Source organism: Melampsora larici-populina (genome assembly GCF_000204055.1).
Source record: "Melampsora larici-populina 98AG31 unplaced genomic scaffold MELLAscaffold_72, whole genome shotgun sequence".
In the NCBI taxonomy this organism is placed as follows: Eukaryota; Fungi; Basidiomycota; class Pucciniomycetes; order Pucciniales; family Melampsoraceae; genus Melampsora; species Melampsora laricis-populina.
Genome location: NW_006768836.1, coordinates 244,617 through 259,120, shown reverse-complemented (window position 1 = coordinate 259,120; position 14,504 = coordinate 244,617). Strand labels below are relative to the sequence as shown.

The following is a 14,504-nucleotide window of genomic DNA, read 5'->3' as shown; positions in this document are numbered from 1 at the left end:
CGGTCGAGTCAAAGTGATCGAATGACAACAACATCACCCTCTCATCGATCAATCATACTCAAGACTTAACTTTCATAGTCATTCAAAACATCCACATCGAACAACATCAATCTCTATCAAAACTCAATAATCCAACATGGCCATGATGCTGACTGTCATGCAGTCTGTCCCTCAATACATGGCTTCCTTCAGGGTACGCCGCGTGTTCGAAAACTAGCATTCAAGATGACTTTGACTCATGAAGTACTGGGCCATACGTCATTCTGATCAATTTGAATACACTTTGAATTCCGTCTTACGATTTATAGGAACAACGTCTCTCTTCAATTCGCCCGTTTGGTGAATTCTTTGACTATCAACGAATTTCAAGGCCAAAAGATTTCAATGAAGCTACCTCAGTTTAGTATCCTCGATCACTATTTCACAAGAATATGCGAATTCGAATCTGACTCTCTTGATTCCTGTTTGTTTTAGAGGATTACTTACAACACTCGTCATTTTAGTGGCAATTATGCAATGATCGTAGCAGCTTTGGCAGTTTACAGTCTTCTAACAAATCCACTCTTACTCATCGCGATCGGTTTTCTCGTCGGTGGTTTTGCTGCTATTCAGCGGTTCGGTATGTCGAGGATTCAAAAAACGTTCGACTCAAACTTTAGTATACTTACTCGGTATCCTGATGGGTCTTGCGCATCCCTGGTGCAACGGATCATTTTGTACTTCAAATGCAACAGGTCCTGATCCCAATGTGATTGCTGATGGTCAAACCATCACTCAAAAATCGCTTTACATCACACTTTTTGTCATCGGGATCCCCATGCTTTGGATTGCTGCACCAATTGCGACGGCTATGTGTAGGTTTACCCCTATTTGATTGTCTATCTTGGGTCCAATGAGTGTCCTGATCCTTCCTCTCCGCTCTCAGGGTTGGTTGGATCATCGGGTGTGACTGTACTAGGACATGCCTCATTTCTAGAACCTAGTGTGGTACGTTTCTTTTCAAGTCTATGTTCTTTCATACCTGGATCCATCTTTTCCACCTCCATTGTGCAATTGACAAAGATATGATTTGCTTACATAATCAACGGTGTCACCATTTTAGGAGTCTGAATACACATCTGTACAGCAGGTATGATATCTGCTAGTCTTGAGTAATGAAATTACGAAGCATTTCTTTAGACTTTTGGTGGCAGTTCTTGGGTTATGTAAGATTTCAATTTGCATGATTAGGTCCCTTTGAACTAGAATTGCCTATGAACAATAATCATTTGATGGCATAGAGAGCTTGAACTTGATAACATTTGAGTACTACTTTAATTTGGAGGTAGATGAAAGGAGCTGCCTCATCGCATGTGAATGACTCGAGCTACATAGACCTCTTACAATCCTTGAAGCAATTCACTGGATTGTCTCTCAATCCGCTCAACTAGACACTTTGCAGAGCTTCTGTAAGATTTGAAACTGATATACAAAGATTAGCGCATCTGGTAGTTCGACAAGCAAGTGTACAACTGAAATATCTATTGGGACACCAAGGACCAGAGTATATTACAGCCTTTTCAAGAAAGATTGGTGAGAGGCAAAACCTGAGTTTTGCGCCCCAACAAGATTTTTAAAAAAATAATCTTTGTTGAAACAGCTGGAGTTTTGTTCCAAGCATTACCAACTATCCTGGTTTATCACAAGTATCTAATGCTCTTGGGAGTGAAAGATGTGATGCCACTTCATAGAGGTTGGGTCTACAAGTGAAGGATATTCTATCTCAGAGTCCTGGAGCAAGATAGTCAAGGCTTTACATTCATATTATAGCAAGATAGATAAGGCTTTACATTCATATTATAAATACATTTTGGGAGTTGAATCATAATGCAATAGAACCATGGAGGAATTGTATTCAATCTTTAGCTGGGCTGATTCTCATATAATAGCAGGGTTGACCTGATATGTTGTCAATATCATCTTACCCAAGCATATGGGAAGTTTATGCACATGTGAAACTTTACATCTCAAATGTCTTCCACTGATTGTTCTATATATCACCAATGAAAACAGATGCATATGTCTCTACAATCTAAATGTGATAATACAATTGCAAATACATTTCTATCATACTGATGAACTTTCCAAATATCAGCTCAAGAAAATCATATCTATAGTTGAAAAAATTTTCTAAACCTAATGGGGAAAATGGCACGTGATCCCAAAAACACACAATCACCTCACTACATTTTCTACAGAAGCTTGATCTGGTAGTAAAAATGAACCAAGTTGAGCAATCACACAAACCTAAAATCATTCCCATCAATCAAAGTTATAAATCAGTTAATCTAACTGCCTAAATGTTATCAATCTTTACTAATCACTTAACTAATGCTAAGATAATCCAAACTAAATTACCACCAAGTATTCCCGTTGAAATACTTATTGCAAATAATGATGATCCTAGAATTGGACCAACAGCTTGAGCTAAAGCTCTACAAGCCTATAAGAAATCCAAACAAAGAACATTCTCAGCTTTTATAGACGATTGATTTTTGTGATTTGTGATTTGTGAATATTGACCTGCATCATTCCATTTAATGTACCCAAGGCTTGAGAGTTAGGTGAGAAGATCTTGATGAGCATCATTGAACAAACTGAAGGATATAAAGTATTTCAATCATCAGAAAGGACAAAAGGCAAAATAACGAGACAGTATGGGATATGATTCTTACCATAACTCAAAAGACCTGGACATCTTAACACCATCACGGTAGTCATATAACCAATCGACCTTGACGTAGTATTATCTTCCACTATGGAAATAAAAAAATATTACACTTTCTATCAACGACGATATATTGTCTAAAAGTTTGAAAGGAAAGATTATATACTGACATCTTACAAGATAACTGACAAATGGTAAACAAAGAAAACTGATTGTGAAAGCTAAGATTGACCATCTGTAAACCTTAACGGCTCCGAATCTCCTTTCCAATAGTGGGAAAAAAAACAATTGAACAAAAATTAATCCGATACCATTCACACTTAGCATGAGTCCTAAAGGTTTGAACCAAAGATAAGAGAAAAGATGGTTAGTTCTTCTGACCAATTGAAGAAATCTCTATGGGAACGAATTTGAGGTTTCTAACCTATCTGTTCGAGTGATAGTCCTAAGCCACCGTGGATCACCTCTAAGAAACCAAAAAAGTTCAGTTGAGTCTTGATTGGTGAGCATGAGCCATTAAGCAGCTCAAGATGAGTTGACCTACTTGTGTATGCGTATAAAGGAGTAACAGCGCTCCAAGCAAGGTTTTGAAGATGTACCAACATGAATGACAGTAAGAGAGTCAAGATCGGACCAGTACACAATGAAAGAATACTTGGTGGCCTAGCTCTAACTTGATCTGGATTAGGTACTGATATTTGTTGATCAGTTTGAGAAACATCAGATCTTGTTTCGTATGATTTTGTTTTCCGTTTAGAAGGTAAAGTCTATGAGACCAAATTTTATTGAACAAAAAACAAAGTCAAGAAAGAATCCCAAAGCATTTGTTTAATGATTGATGATAAAAGTAATTACCTCTTCTAAGAAAAATAATCCAAGAGCAATAGCCAAAAAGTTGAGTAAACCACCCATGAAACATGGTAAAAAGTAAGGATATTCGATTAAAAATGTAGAATTTCCAAAGATAGATGGGAATTGTTGAGCTGGCTTTGCTAAGAAACCACCAAAGATTGGACCGATGATGGATCCAACTGCCTGTGATTATGAAATAAAGTTGGATTATCAGATTTCTTGATCGTGGATATCTAGGATAGTAAATAAGAACCAACATAGCAGACTGGAAGTAGCGAAACCGCACTAGAAGGTATGCGCGTAGAGGTCAATGCCATAAGTAAGCGAGTTTACAGCAAAAATGTGATCGAACCCGTAAGGTCACTCACCTTCCATGGTTAGTTTCATCAGTCAGTTCCACAAGGATACTCTGATAAATTAATAGCTCGAACTTTGTCAGAAGATGGAAAAATATTGTACGTCAGAAATCATGAAGGCCAACCTGTAGAACCCCGACGTTTCCTTTTGTTTCATAAAAGTAACAGAAAACCTTGAGTCAATCACATCTCAGTCCTCATTTGATTATGCAGAAGATACGCACCATTCATCATACCAGCAATAAATCGAGAAGCGATTAAACCGAGATACGTTTTTTGTAAACCGAAAAGGATCACACTGATAGCCATACCCGTTAGACCGATCAACATCACTGGTTTCCTACCCACATGATCAGAAAGTCTACCCCAAGATATAGCTTTCAAAGAGAAGTGTTTGTTTTGTTGATTTTCCCCTTAGTCAATTCTACATTCAATTAAAGCTTTAATGGAAATTTGAGTTGAAGAAAATTACCTGTGCAAAGTTGTGCAACAGCATAAAGACCTTTGGGAACCCAAAATGTCTTCACTCAGTATCTGATAAACTGAAAAGTTAAAAAAGGGTACACTCACTTTCAATGACTCCAGCGTAATAGCCTATCTGTTTAGGGTCAGGTGAGACTTTCATGTCATCCAACATCTGACTGATAAACGCTTCTGGATCAGTTTCATAACGTCTTATTTAATCATTGGTAGAAATAAAATACAAAATGGGAAATTACTTGATGAACGGAAATATTAGGGTGTAAGAAATCGGTTCTGTGGATGCAAAGTGGACATTATGAGTCCAATATTTAGACTCATATACTCTGATATGTAGCTGAATATGAGGATAAAGTACCTGTGATCCGCATCACACAAAGGACCATAAGTTGTTTCACAGGTAAAGGCGTTCGCTTTTGAGACTGATGTTCCAAAATGATCTGATCAGAATATCAACAAGTCAATTTGATATGATTCTTGAAGTTAAAAGTCAAATCTCGATATCATACATTTCTTGAAGCCGGTACCAATGGTGTCCTTTCATTTTCCGATTGAAAGTTGACGTTTCCATTGGTTGAGCGGGATCTTGAGAAAGGCCACATTGAAGTCGAGGATAGCTTGGTCGTCGTAAGATGATCTATACTGAATGTTTTGTTTTGAGATAAGACGATGAAATTAATCAAGAGACGAATGTTCTATTCAGAAGTTGAACACACCAAAAAAACAAACGATTTTATTGTAAAATGAATAGGAACAATTCTCCAGTATATTCAGGCAAAGGACCTTTTAATCAATTAACGTATGTCCAATTTCATGCATCACCCATTTAACATTATGATCGGTGTATACACAAATTGATGGGGAATGTGTGAGATGTGAAGTTTTTTCGGAAGTATTTTTACACTTTGAGCTTTGAAGCAAACAATCCCAAACAATCTGACTAATCTTGTGAAACCAGGATAATCTTAAATGTGAGGTCCACTCTATAGACCCCCCACTGCCAGAAAGAAGCAATAAACTTTCAGCCGGGAACTCCTCTCCTTGCTTGTTGGAACGTTCATTTTCAAGGATCCGGTATGTATGCGGTGAAAACCTTATCGCCTTTCTCAAATCAAATCAACTTCACTTCAAGACCCTCCAATCAATTTTCTACCTTCGAATAGTCTGTATGATACAATTATATTTGATGAAAGGAAGCACTTCAGCTTCTTCAAGACCCTGGTTGGATACTTATGCCTTATAGAGATATAATGGCACCGTATCGACATACTTCAAACATTGGGGAATACTCGATATATACACAATGGAAAACAAGAAATGATGAACATAAGGCCAAAAAAATTGACCACTCTCAAATGATGATGCTATATATTCTCAAAACTGGTTTTGTTCGATCTTGTTTTTTGAAGTTTAGATATCTTTGATAGATTTGATAAGTTCTTCTATATCAAATTCATTAGGTTTTTCATGAAAACATCTCAAAAGATCTTGTCTAACTTTTTGTAACCGGTTTTGTGAATCATTCATCAAACTTTCATTCATCCTAGACCAATAATAAAACTGTTGTAACCTGTAACCCATCCCAAACCGAAACCGAAAAACGAAAAAACTCAGAAAAAGTGAACCCAAGATTTGTCAGAAGAAAGAAAAAAAGTTTACCTTAGTATAAGTAATTGAGCTTCAGTAGTTCCGATTCTTCCAGAACTAGTTGGATCATTTAAAGAAGGAGTTAAATCACCTCTCATTAATACAATTCCATGAGATTCAGCAAGTTCAGTATAATGGGTTAAAATCAATCCAGGTTGTGCAAATTCTTGTTTTAATTGATATTCGATTAAAGGAGTGAACAAAACTGTTGTGGGTGAGATCTTTGATACGGGAGTTTTGATGGTTTGGAAATCTTCGGTGAGGTGTAGATGAGCTTCAGGTTGAAGAAATGACCATTGCTAAAGAAAAGAAAACCATTCCAAAACCAGATCAACTTGAAAACGAAAGTCAAAAGGAAAAAAAAATGTTTCTTTTAAAAGATTGTAAAAAAGAAAACGTACAAGAAAATGCATTTGAAGAGGAGTTTGATCGGGTTTGATTTCATCTGTAGAAGAAGTAGGAATCGGAATCACAAAACTAGAATACTTTTGAGCCACTTTTAACATGGTTTGATAAATTTCTAATGGGATCACGGCTCCTAATCTAGGAGGACTTGATGGTTTTAAATGATAAGCTGTCCATAATTGTTTGATTGTATCTGATGATTGGTTTATGACTTTTGAAAGATCTAAGATATCATCTAACGGCTAAAAGAAAACCAAATACCGAAATGTTTTTGGTCAGTTTTTCTTGAGGTTTGTTTTGGTATAGATATTCGAATTGAAATCGATCTAATTTTACTTACTTTTATGGGTGATCTATACTTCTTTTCTTTAAATTTTAATTTGGTTTGATTAACTTTAAGATCATGTTGATTTTGATTTAAAGTAAGATTAGATTTTTTAAATTTCTTTAATAATTCATCTTGAAGTTTAATTTGATTTGATTCTTCAAGTTTTAATTTTTGATTTGATACTTTTTTCAATTCATCTAAATCTTTTAAACCTGTTCTGATCCAAAAAAAAAAAAAAAAAAGCCAAAAAAGATCAAAAAACTTGATGTGTTAAAGCTTTGAATGGTTTTGAGAAATGATATTACTGTTTTAATTTTGATTGTAGTTTTGATTGATATTTTGATTCGAATGAGATTTTCTTTTCTTGAATGATTTGATTTGAATTTAATGAATGTTGTTGATTTGTAGGATGATGCTGGATAAAGGTTCTTGTTGTGATTGATTTTAGTTTTGTTTGATGATGATAAGTTTTTAATGGATTGATCAATCTGTTTAACATGCTGGGTTGGTTGGTTGGTTGGTTGGTGTTGGTGTTGGTGTTGGTGTGGGTGGTGATATTCTGACTGAGTCATGAAAAGAAGTGGTAGGTAGGTTATGTTTATAATGAAAAAAGGAAATGCTTATAAACGAACAAGATTACACGTCGTTGTAGTTTGTATGTAAGCCGAATTAGATTCACTCTCGGTGTCTTGCGAACAATTCTCAACAAATCACTTCAATCCTCAACAAACTCAATCTTCGATATAACCTCACTCAATTCATTCAATAATCAACAAACGATCAAGCCACATCAAGATGAATTCACCTAATTCCATTCCTCAGTCTACTTCAACTTCAACCCAATCCCAATCCCAATCACAATCTCCATCAATCGCTATCAATCCAGCTACTAAGAAAAAAGAAATCACCGCTGTTCAAGCTGCTAAAGCAAAAGCAATGAAGTTAGTCTTTCTCATCCTATTCAAAATATTCTTCATCTGTCATCATACTGACTATACTATAATATCATTCATTTCTTTACAGTGTCTTGTAAGCTCGATCCTCATTTTAGTCGAATCTGAACCATACCTGATTCGAGTCCATCGGAAATTTTGCCGCTATAGTACAAACGATGGCTCATTCTTGGAACGTTTCAAAAAGATGAAGGTTCGTCAATCGAATCTCATACCTACCCTTTATCATGTATTATGACTGAGTTTTGATTTTTGTTGGGCGCTTTAGGAGGAAGAAGTAGAAAAGAAAAAACAAGAGGATGCACTTCAACGGTAAGTGAACCCTTTTAAATTCCTATAAATTTATTTTCCTTTCTTCTCTCCTTTTTCTTCCTCTTCTGTTTAGAACTCGTTAATTTCAGTTTTCAGCTCTCTTGATGATCTTTTTTCTCGAAGCATACTAAAACTCAATATTTTACAATCTTACAACCAATTCTTTGATTTCTTTTCTCAATCTCTTTCCTTTTCTTGTGATCTTTGGGGGGTTGACTTTCGAGTTAAATTTTCTTTAGGAAACAAGCCTTTGAACAACGAATCGTAAGTACCCTTTCATCTCTTCATTCTTTTCCACTCAACTGATCTTCATTTGTCTTTCTATGTACCTTACCCGCCCGATTTATGTAGAAAAATCGTGGAAAACGATCAGCAGATTCAGATGAGAAATCGTCCAGTAAAAAACCTAAACCAGAAGATGAAGATAACGCATATCTACGTGAAGTACGTAAATTACAAGGACATAGTTTACGGGATGAAGGTGCAGGTGTGAGAGCTTTGGTGAAATGAAACAAGGTTGGTTTGGGTTTATTGGTTCGAGGTTGATTGGTGAAAACTTCAAATTCGATCTTAAGTAAGTGATCTTCCTTATTTGCTTTTTTAGGGTTTCTTTTATATGGGTTTTCTTTTCGGTTCTTTAATTGATTTGGTTTGGATTTCGTGTGTGTTAGAAAGGTATTCCTAAATCATTTGAAAGTTTTCTTCTTTTTATGATTTCATTCTTCGATTTAACTGTATTTTTACAAACTTTTTAAATTAGATAAATTCAACTCTCATATTGATGAATCTCATTTCAGAAGTACACTATTTTTTCGTGCAATACAACCCGGAATGTACGCGAGAATTAAAGATAACTCAATCATCTCAAAAAAGAAGAATATCATCATGATGGGTTATATAGTTTGATAAGCTTCATGGAGTGATGTAATGAGTTCAAGGTGATTGTAGATGACGTGAGTGATTGAAAGTATTCAACATATCACTTTCTTGAGTTCTTTTAATTAGTACATAATCTGTTCCTAATTTTCTATTTCCAACAAATTGGCTCGAGATTTACTTACCCTGATAGCGTTAGAATTAGAGTTATATAGTCTAACATCTTTGCTGTGATAAAGAAAGACGTGATTGTGTGTGCTCATACTAGTTTTGTATGGGATCATTTCTTGAAGACAAAGGATGGTAAGCAAGTAGAATGCCAAGTTATTGTGCCAGGAAGAGGGAAATGCAGCAAACTCCTCAACATGGACAAGACTTCAAGTATGACCACTCATCTTAAATCCCAACTTGGTCTGAGTCTGAGTGATCCGGCCCAGGAAGGTGAACATGCTGCTAACATTGAACCAGTTTTCAAAAATGGGGACCAGTAAAGTGAACTCGCATAGATTTTGATTTCCACTTCTGCTAGGACAAACTGTCTGTTGAGAGTTTGAAAACTGATGTAGTGTCATGTGATTTCCAAGGCAGATTGTCCCTGAGTGATTGAGTACATAGATCATTTTGGTTGTTGTTCTTAGTCTTTTTCTTTTGGCAATCACACTCTGATTTCTCACTTTGGAACAATTGAGTAAAGTAAATTAACATGTAATTTCAACAGAACCAAAACCCAAAAATCATTTTCTTTGAAAATACATTGTGTTTGATTTGTTGTGAGAATTCATAATCACTTTGAAATCAATTGTATTTTAAGATTATCAATCAGAGGAAACAAAGATTTTTGTTTGTATAACTTGCATAATAGTTTAACAAAAATGGGAAACAAATAATTTTATATAATGTTTTTGGAAAAAAAGGAATAAGGTCTTGTGATCCTTTGATGCATATTGATTGGTCAAAACAACTTTGGATTGATTGGTTTGTGATGATCAGTTGGTTACAAGAACATCATACCAATTGATTTTTGAGAAACGTGGAATAAGGAAACTTACTTAAGACTTAATATCAAAATATAAGAATAATATTTTAAAAAGGTTTTGGGCAAAAGTTCCAAGGCTAAATGCCCTGGAATGATAAATTCCCTCATGACAACAACACCCTCTCCGACCCGCCTATAATACGGTATGCAGAAGAGTGGTGAAGTAGGAGAGGAAAAGAATCAAATGTCAGAGAAGTGAATAATAACCCAAAACCTAAAAGAATGCTTATAATAAGCTCAAAACCAGGTTATAATAACCAAACCCATTGGCATAATACCAAAACTTGGATTCAAAAATCTAATTTTCTTCTTGGCAATAATTACCAAGAAGGACCAATCACATGAAAAAGAATAATATCCTTAATCAAGAAACTCACTTTTAAATGAATGACACCTTAGAACCCACGTGAGACAAATGTCCAATAATGTGGTTCTGATTTTCGGGAAGACGTAATGCAACATGTCCTTGGACATAAATTAAAAACGCCTCCGAAGACCATCTGCCAGCGCTCTTGATGTAATCCATCATAGCGCCAGCTTGCGCTAAAGCCGTCGCACCTCCAGAACGCAATGAATGACCAGAGAATGATTTATCAAAATATTTGTGGAATCTTGCTAAAAACCACGAGCGCGAAGGAGGAAGACCTGCTTGACTAATAAATGGCTGACGGTACCCAAAGGCACGACGGTACCGTCTATTTCCACGAGGCGATGCGGGGTCGGACTATGGGTGTAGAGAAATAGCCCTATACTGAGGGTGACTTTCTCCAGGCGTATGCTTGAATTTGGAAGATGCAAAGGAAAAAAATTCCTCCTCCCTTCCTTGCATTCACGCGTCGACTTTTCCCATAGCCGCCTATCCCCCGCTCACGTCAGGAAATTCCATCTTCACTCTTCCTCTCACGGTTAAGCTCTCACGCTTAGCCTTTCCTTTTCAAAAACTCTTCTTAAAAATAAAGGAAAAAAAAAAAAAAGCAAAAACACTTAATTGAACCCGACATGTCTACAGACAATCAGGATGCTACCAATATAGATAAATTCAACGCAATAATGAGAAGAACGAGTGCTAGGTTGAGGGGAAGCTCTGTGCCCCCTCTAGATTCCGAACAAACCGTCAACCCCCCTTTGGACCCAACTCTATCACCAACAAATGTGACAAGCAATCAACGAGGCAGAGGTAGAGGCCGCGGACGTCGGAACCCCGGGGGGTCAGCTAGACCTGGAACTCAAACATCGTCAAGAGACGCCACACCGACTGTCACTCTCACCGTACCTAGAAGAGATGGCCAGGTTAATTCTAATACCACATCTGATTCTACTTCACCATCCAACCTAGGAGGTGCTTCCCCTGGTAATAACGCACCTGCTGCTAGTGGCACCATAGCCCAAACTGGCGATGATACGTCAATTATTCACCCTCCCGGAGAAGGAGAAGGCAATCTAGCAGGACTGATTTCTAAAGACAATGTTAGCAACGATCCAAATGGTAAGCCTCAAAAATATATGTTGAATTTTACCCACCTATGGTGATGCCGCAGTTGCGATGTTTAAGAAAAAATTTTCTGTCCACGAGCGATTTCGTGATGCCACAATTGTGATGCCAAATACTATGATGAACTGTCAGACAAGTTACTAAGCTTCTCGTGGTTTTCTTCGTTCATTCCAGCTCCTTTGTCTCCGAGTCGTAGAAACACCGTTTCCGGAGCAGGGACCAGCCCGCCAAAAGGATTACATTCCTGGCTTTTGGCCAACGGCATGATTGTCGTCAGTAACCCAAACTCTGCCACAACCGCTATCCAAGGTACCACCGCTTCCCTGGGCCGCGTGCCACCGCAGCCCCCAGTGTCGACCCTTGCAGCACCAGCTTCTACCTCAATGAGACCTACCCGATCCGTGGAGAAAACTGTGGACCCTGTCATACGCGAGGTGATATGCCTTGACGGTACGGGCGAGGCCAACAAGGGGAAGACTGTCCCTTCTACCGATTCTACCTCAGCTAAAGCCACGACTGTACCTGAAGTCAGCGACGAGGGTATCAAAAACACCGGTCTAGTCGCACTAGCAAAACATTGGGAAGACAAAATCAAACCCCTTGACGGCTACTTACCTTTATCAATCATGAATATCAACTGGTTGAAAATGGACTTACTTAAAAACTCACAAAGACCTAAGACTTCCAAAGACAAAGATGGAGAGAAATATCATGGCTTAGCTATCCCTTCGGAATGGAAGACGTCTTTCGGTGAATGGGTCACGGCCTTTGATCTCTTCGTCGCCTACCTGTTTCACTATAAACACGATAAACTGGCAAATCGGTTTAAAACTCACAAAGAAAATGTCTTCGCGATAATGAGAGACAGGCTCAGCTGTCCGACAGCCTTCCGATATGACCTAGCTATCAGAACAACCGTGCTGACCTTCCGAAACGCCGATGGGAAGGTTGCAAACCCTGCGATTAGAAACGAAGAATTCGAGCGTAACGCCCGTCTTGACTCAGAGCGCCTTGGCGACATTGACCCTCGATTCGCCGACTGTAACCCGTATGCAGATGGTCAAGTCAAATCTCACATCAACCCCATCACTGGTGAACCCATGAGAAATGGTCAAAACCCGTTCCAAACAAATGCCAATGATCAATTTGGGTACAACCACACTAGTAAACCAAATGCCCGTTCTTGGACTTACGCTAATCAATCCCACTACGAGGGACCAGGCGGTGTCAACTACTTCAACACGTATGAAGATAGAAACCTTGGAGGCAGGGTGACTAGAGGTCGTGGTAGAGGTGGTGGTTACGTGACTGGTGGAGGTCGCGATGAGAGTTCCAGAGGTCGTCGAGGAGGTTCCGATGGTTATGATAACCGAAGAGCAGAAGGTAGTGGATCGTGGAGACGTGAGGAACGGCGTGATGACCGTAGAGGTGATGATCGCGAACCTAATGGTCCTAGATTCGGAGGACATGGAAAGGCCAAGTAAGCCTTGGAGAATCTGAATTCTTGTCTTAAATTTTTTTTTTCTATCGTGATCGATAAGGTGTGCAAATGCTGCACTGGCGTGTGTCATCCGCCGGAAAATTATCCCAAACTTTCTTGATTTGTATGGCCGGAGTCGCCTACTTGGTGTTGACTCCTCCTGATTGTGTTCACATACCCTGTTCACGTCATCGTGTCACGCTCTTGTCTTACCTTCCTTGAGGACCCATTGCGTAATGACAACAGTAGTCTGTTTCTTGGCCAGAATTTCTGACGATCCCTAAAACCTCCTTTACCAAATGATTAGCACGATGATCAGGGGCAACCGAGTTTGCGGTGCCATCCCGCGTCTAGAGATCAATGAGCATGATGAGAGATCAGACGTGGTTAAGCTGTTGCCTTACTTCAACTCAGGGAGGAACTTTGACCCACGGTGGCCCAGAGAAGAAGCGGTTTGTGACCTCAATTTAGCCGTATGGAGAGATTTGGTTGATTGGCATGAAATAGGCGAAGATGCTGAGGAGGTGTTGGATGGTTGTAAACATGGTTTCCACCAAGGGATTCCAGACCATACCTTAGGCAAACGGAAATGGTACACACCACGAAATCATGAATCAGCCATTTTAGCAGAAGAAAAAATCAACAACACTTTAGCAAAGGAACGGAGAGCAAAGCGGATTTTTGGCCCGTTCACTCACATGGAAGTATTTGAAAAACTCGGTTTCTTCAGGTCAAGCCCAATGGGCAGTGTGATTAATGGGGACGGTTCATTTCGCATAATAAACGACCTATCATTCCCACACGACGAGATTGAAACACCGTCAGTTAATAGTTTTGTGGATAAGAAAGAATTCGAGACCAGTTGGGATGACTTCAAAGTCATCGCGATATTCTTCAGGACTCACTCTGGGAAATACAAGGTCGCAATCTTCGATTGGGAGAAAGCTTACCGTCAAATCCCAATCCACCCGTCTCAATGGCGTTTCCTTCTCTTGATGGATCTTCAAAATAGACTGTGGTTAGATACCCGTATCCAATTCGGGGGTGTAGCAGGGTGTGGTGTCTTTGGTAGACCAGCAGATCTGTGGAGAAAAATTGTCACGAGACACTTTAAATTAGTGGCTGCATTCAGATGGGTTGATGATAACTTACTTATCAAAGATGAGTCCAACAAGACCACCATTCAAGACGTTGTCGACCTCAGCAACGAGATGGGTGTAGCCTCCAATGTGGAAAAAGTCCACGAGTTCGCGAACGAGCAAAGGTATATTGGCTTTATTTGGAACATAGCAGATAGGACCGTACGACTACCTGAAGAGAAATTTAACGAACGTAGTAAGCAAGTAGACGATTTCTTGGAGCCAAACGCATCCTTTAACCTTAAACAAGTAGAGAAGTTTATAGGACGATTAGTTCATACGACGTACATTGTTCCTAACCTCAAGTGTTACATGGCGAGTCTCCATAGGTGGGAAGCGGAATGGAAGGTCGCATCGGCGAAAAGAAAGGTCCCTGGGGACGTACGAGAAGACCTTCTAGAATGGCAAACAACGCTGAAGGAGTTCAAACCGAGGAGGATA

At 38.7% G+C, this 14,504-nt stretch overlaps 5 protein-coding genes across 5 annotated transcripts; 3 read left to right on the top strand and 2 right to left on the bottom strand.

Annotated features, from left to right (window-relative positions):
- Positions 1 to 308: 308 nt before the first annotated feature.
- On the top strand, positions 309 to 1,135 carry MELLADRAFT_40347 (uncharacterized protein; the record flags this gene model as incomplete). The annotated part of the gene is made up of 5 exons (XM_007417343.1): positions 309 to 398; positions 475 to 619; positions 735 to 854; positions 926 to 987; positions 1,103 to 1,135. Coding segments are annotated over 5 exons (450 nt in total), but the record flags the coding sequence as incomplete, so codon positions are not given.
- A 1,079-nt stretch (positions 1,136 to 2,214) lies between these two features.
- On the bottom strand, positions 2,215 to 4,997 carry MELLADRAFT_94763 (uncharacterized protein; the record flags this gene model as incomplete). The annotated part of the gene is made up of 17 exons (XM_007417390.1): positions 2,215 to 2,286; positions 2,369 to 2,482; positions 2,563 to 2,636; positions 2,715 to 2,795; positions 2,878 to 3,039; positions 3,132 to 3,173; positions 3,252 to 3,474; positions 3,563 to 3,742; positions 3,817 to 3,844; positions 3,928 to 3,968; positions 4,041 to 4,060; positions 4,140 to 4,292; positions 4,388 to 4,417; positions 4,486 to 4,556; positions 4,635 to 4,671; positions 4,754 to 4,835; positions 4,905 to 4,997. 17 exons carry the CDS (start codon positions 4,995 to 4,997, stop codon positions 2,215 to 2,217), a joined length of 1,503 nt encoding a protein of 500 aa, XP_007417452.1.
- An 808-nt stretch (positions 4,998 to 5,805) lies between these two features.
- MELLADRAFT_68692 (uncharacterized protein) lies at positions 5,806 to 7,274 on the bottom strand (the record flags this gene model as incomplete). Its single annotated transcript, XM_007417349.1, has 5 exons — positions 5,806 to 5,965; positions 6,055 to 6,341; positions 6,444 to 6,689; positions 6,788 to 6,992; positions 7,081 to 7,274. 5 exons carry the CDS (start codon positions 7,272 to 7,274, stop codon positions 5,806 to 5,808), a joined length of 1,092 nt encoding a protein of 363 aa, XP_007417411.1.
- A 296-nt stretch (positions 7,275 to 7,570) lies between these two features.
- On the top strand, positions 7,571 to 8,804 carry MELLADRAFT_68691 (uncharacterized protein; the record flags this gene model as incomplete). Its single annotated transcript, XM_007417348.1, has 7 exons — positions 7,571 to 7,716; positions 7,810 to 7,921; positions 7,997 to 8,040; positions 8,280 to 8,304; positions 8,392 to 8,527; positions 8,557 to 8,614; positions 8,801 to 8,804. The coding sequence occupies 7 exons, from the start codon at positions 7,571 to 7,573 to the stop codon at positions 8,802 to 8,804; spliced, it is 525 nt and encodes a 174-aa protein (XP_007417410.1).
- A 2,147-nt stretch (positions 8,805 to 10,951) lies between these two features.
- Positions 10,952 to 13,088, top strand: MELLADRAFT_94760 (uncharacterized protein; the record flags this gene model as incomplete). Its single annotated transcript, XM_007417389.1, has 4 exons — positions 10,952 to 11,438; positions 11,491 to 11,571; positions 11,619 to 12,924; positions 12,986 to 13,088. The coding sequence occupies 4 exons, from the start codon at positions 10,952 to 10,954 to the stop codon at positions 13,086 to 13,088; spliced, it is 1,977 nt and encodes a 658-aa protein (XP_007417451.1).
- Positions 13,089 to 14,504: the final 1,416 nt, after the last annotated feature.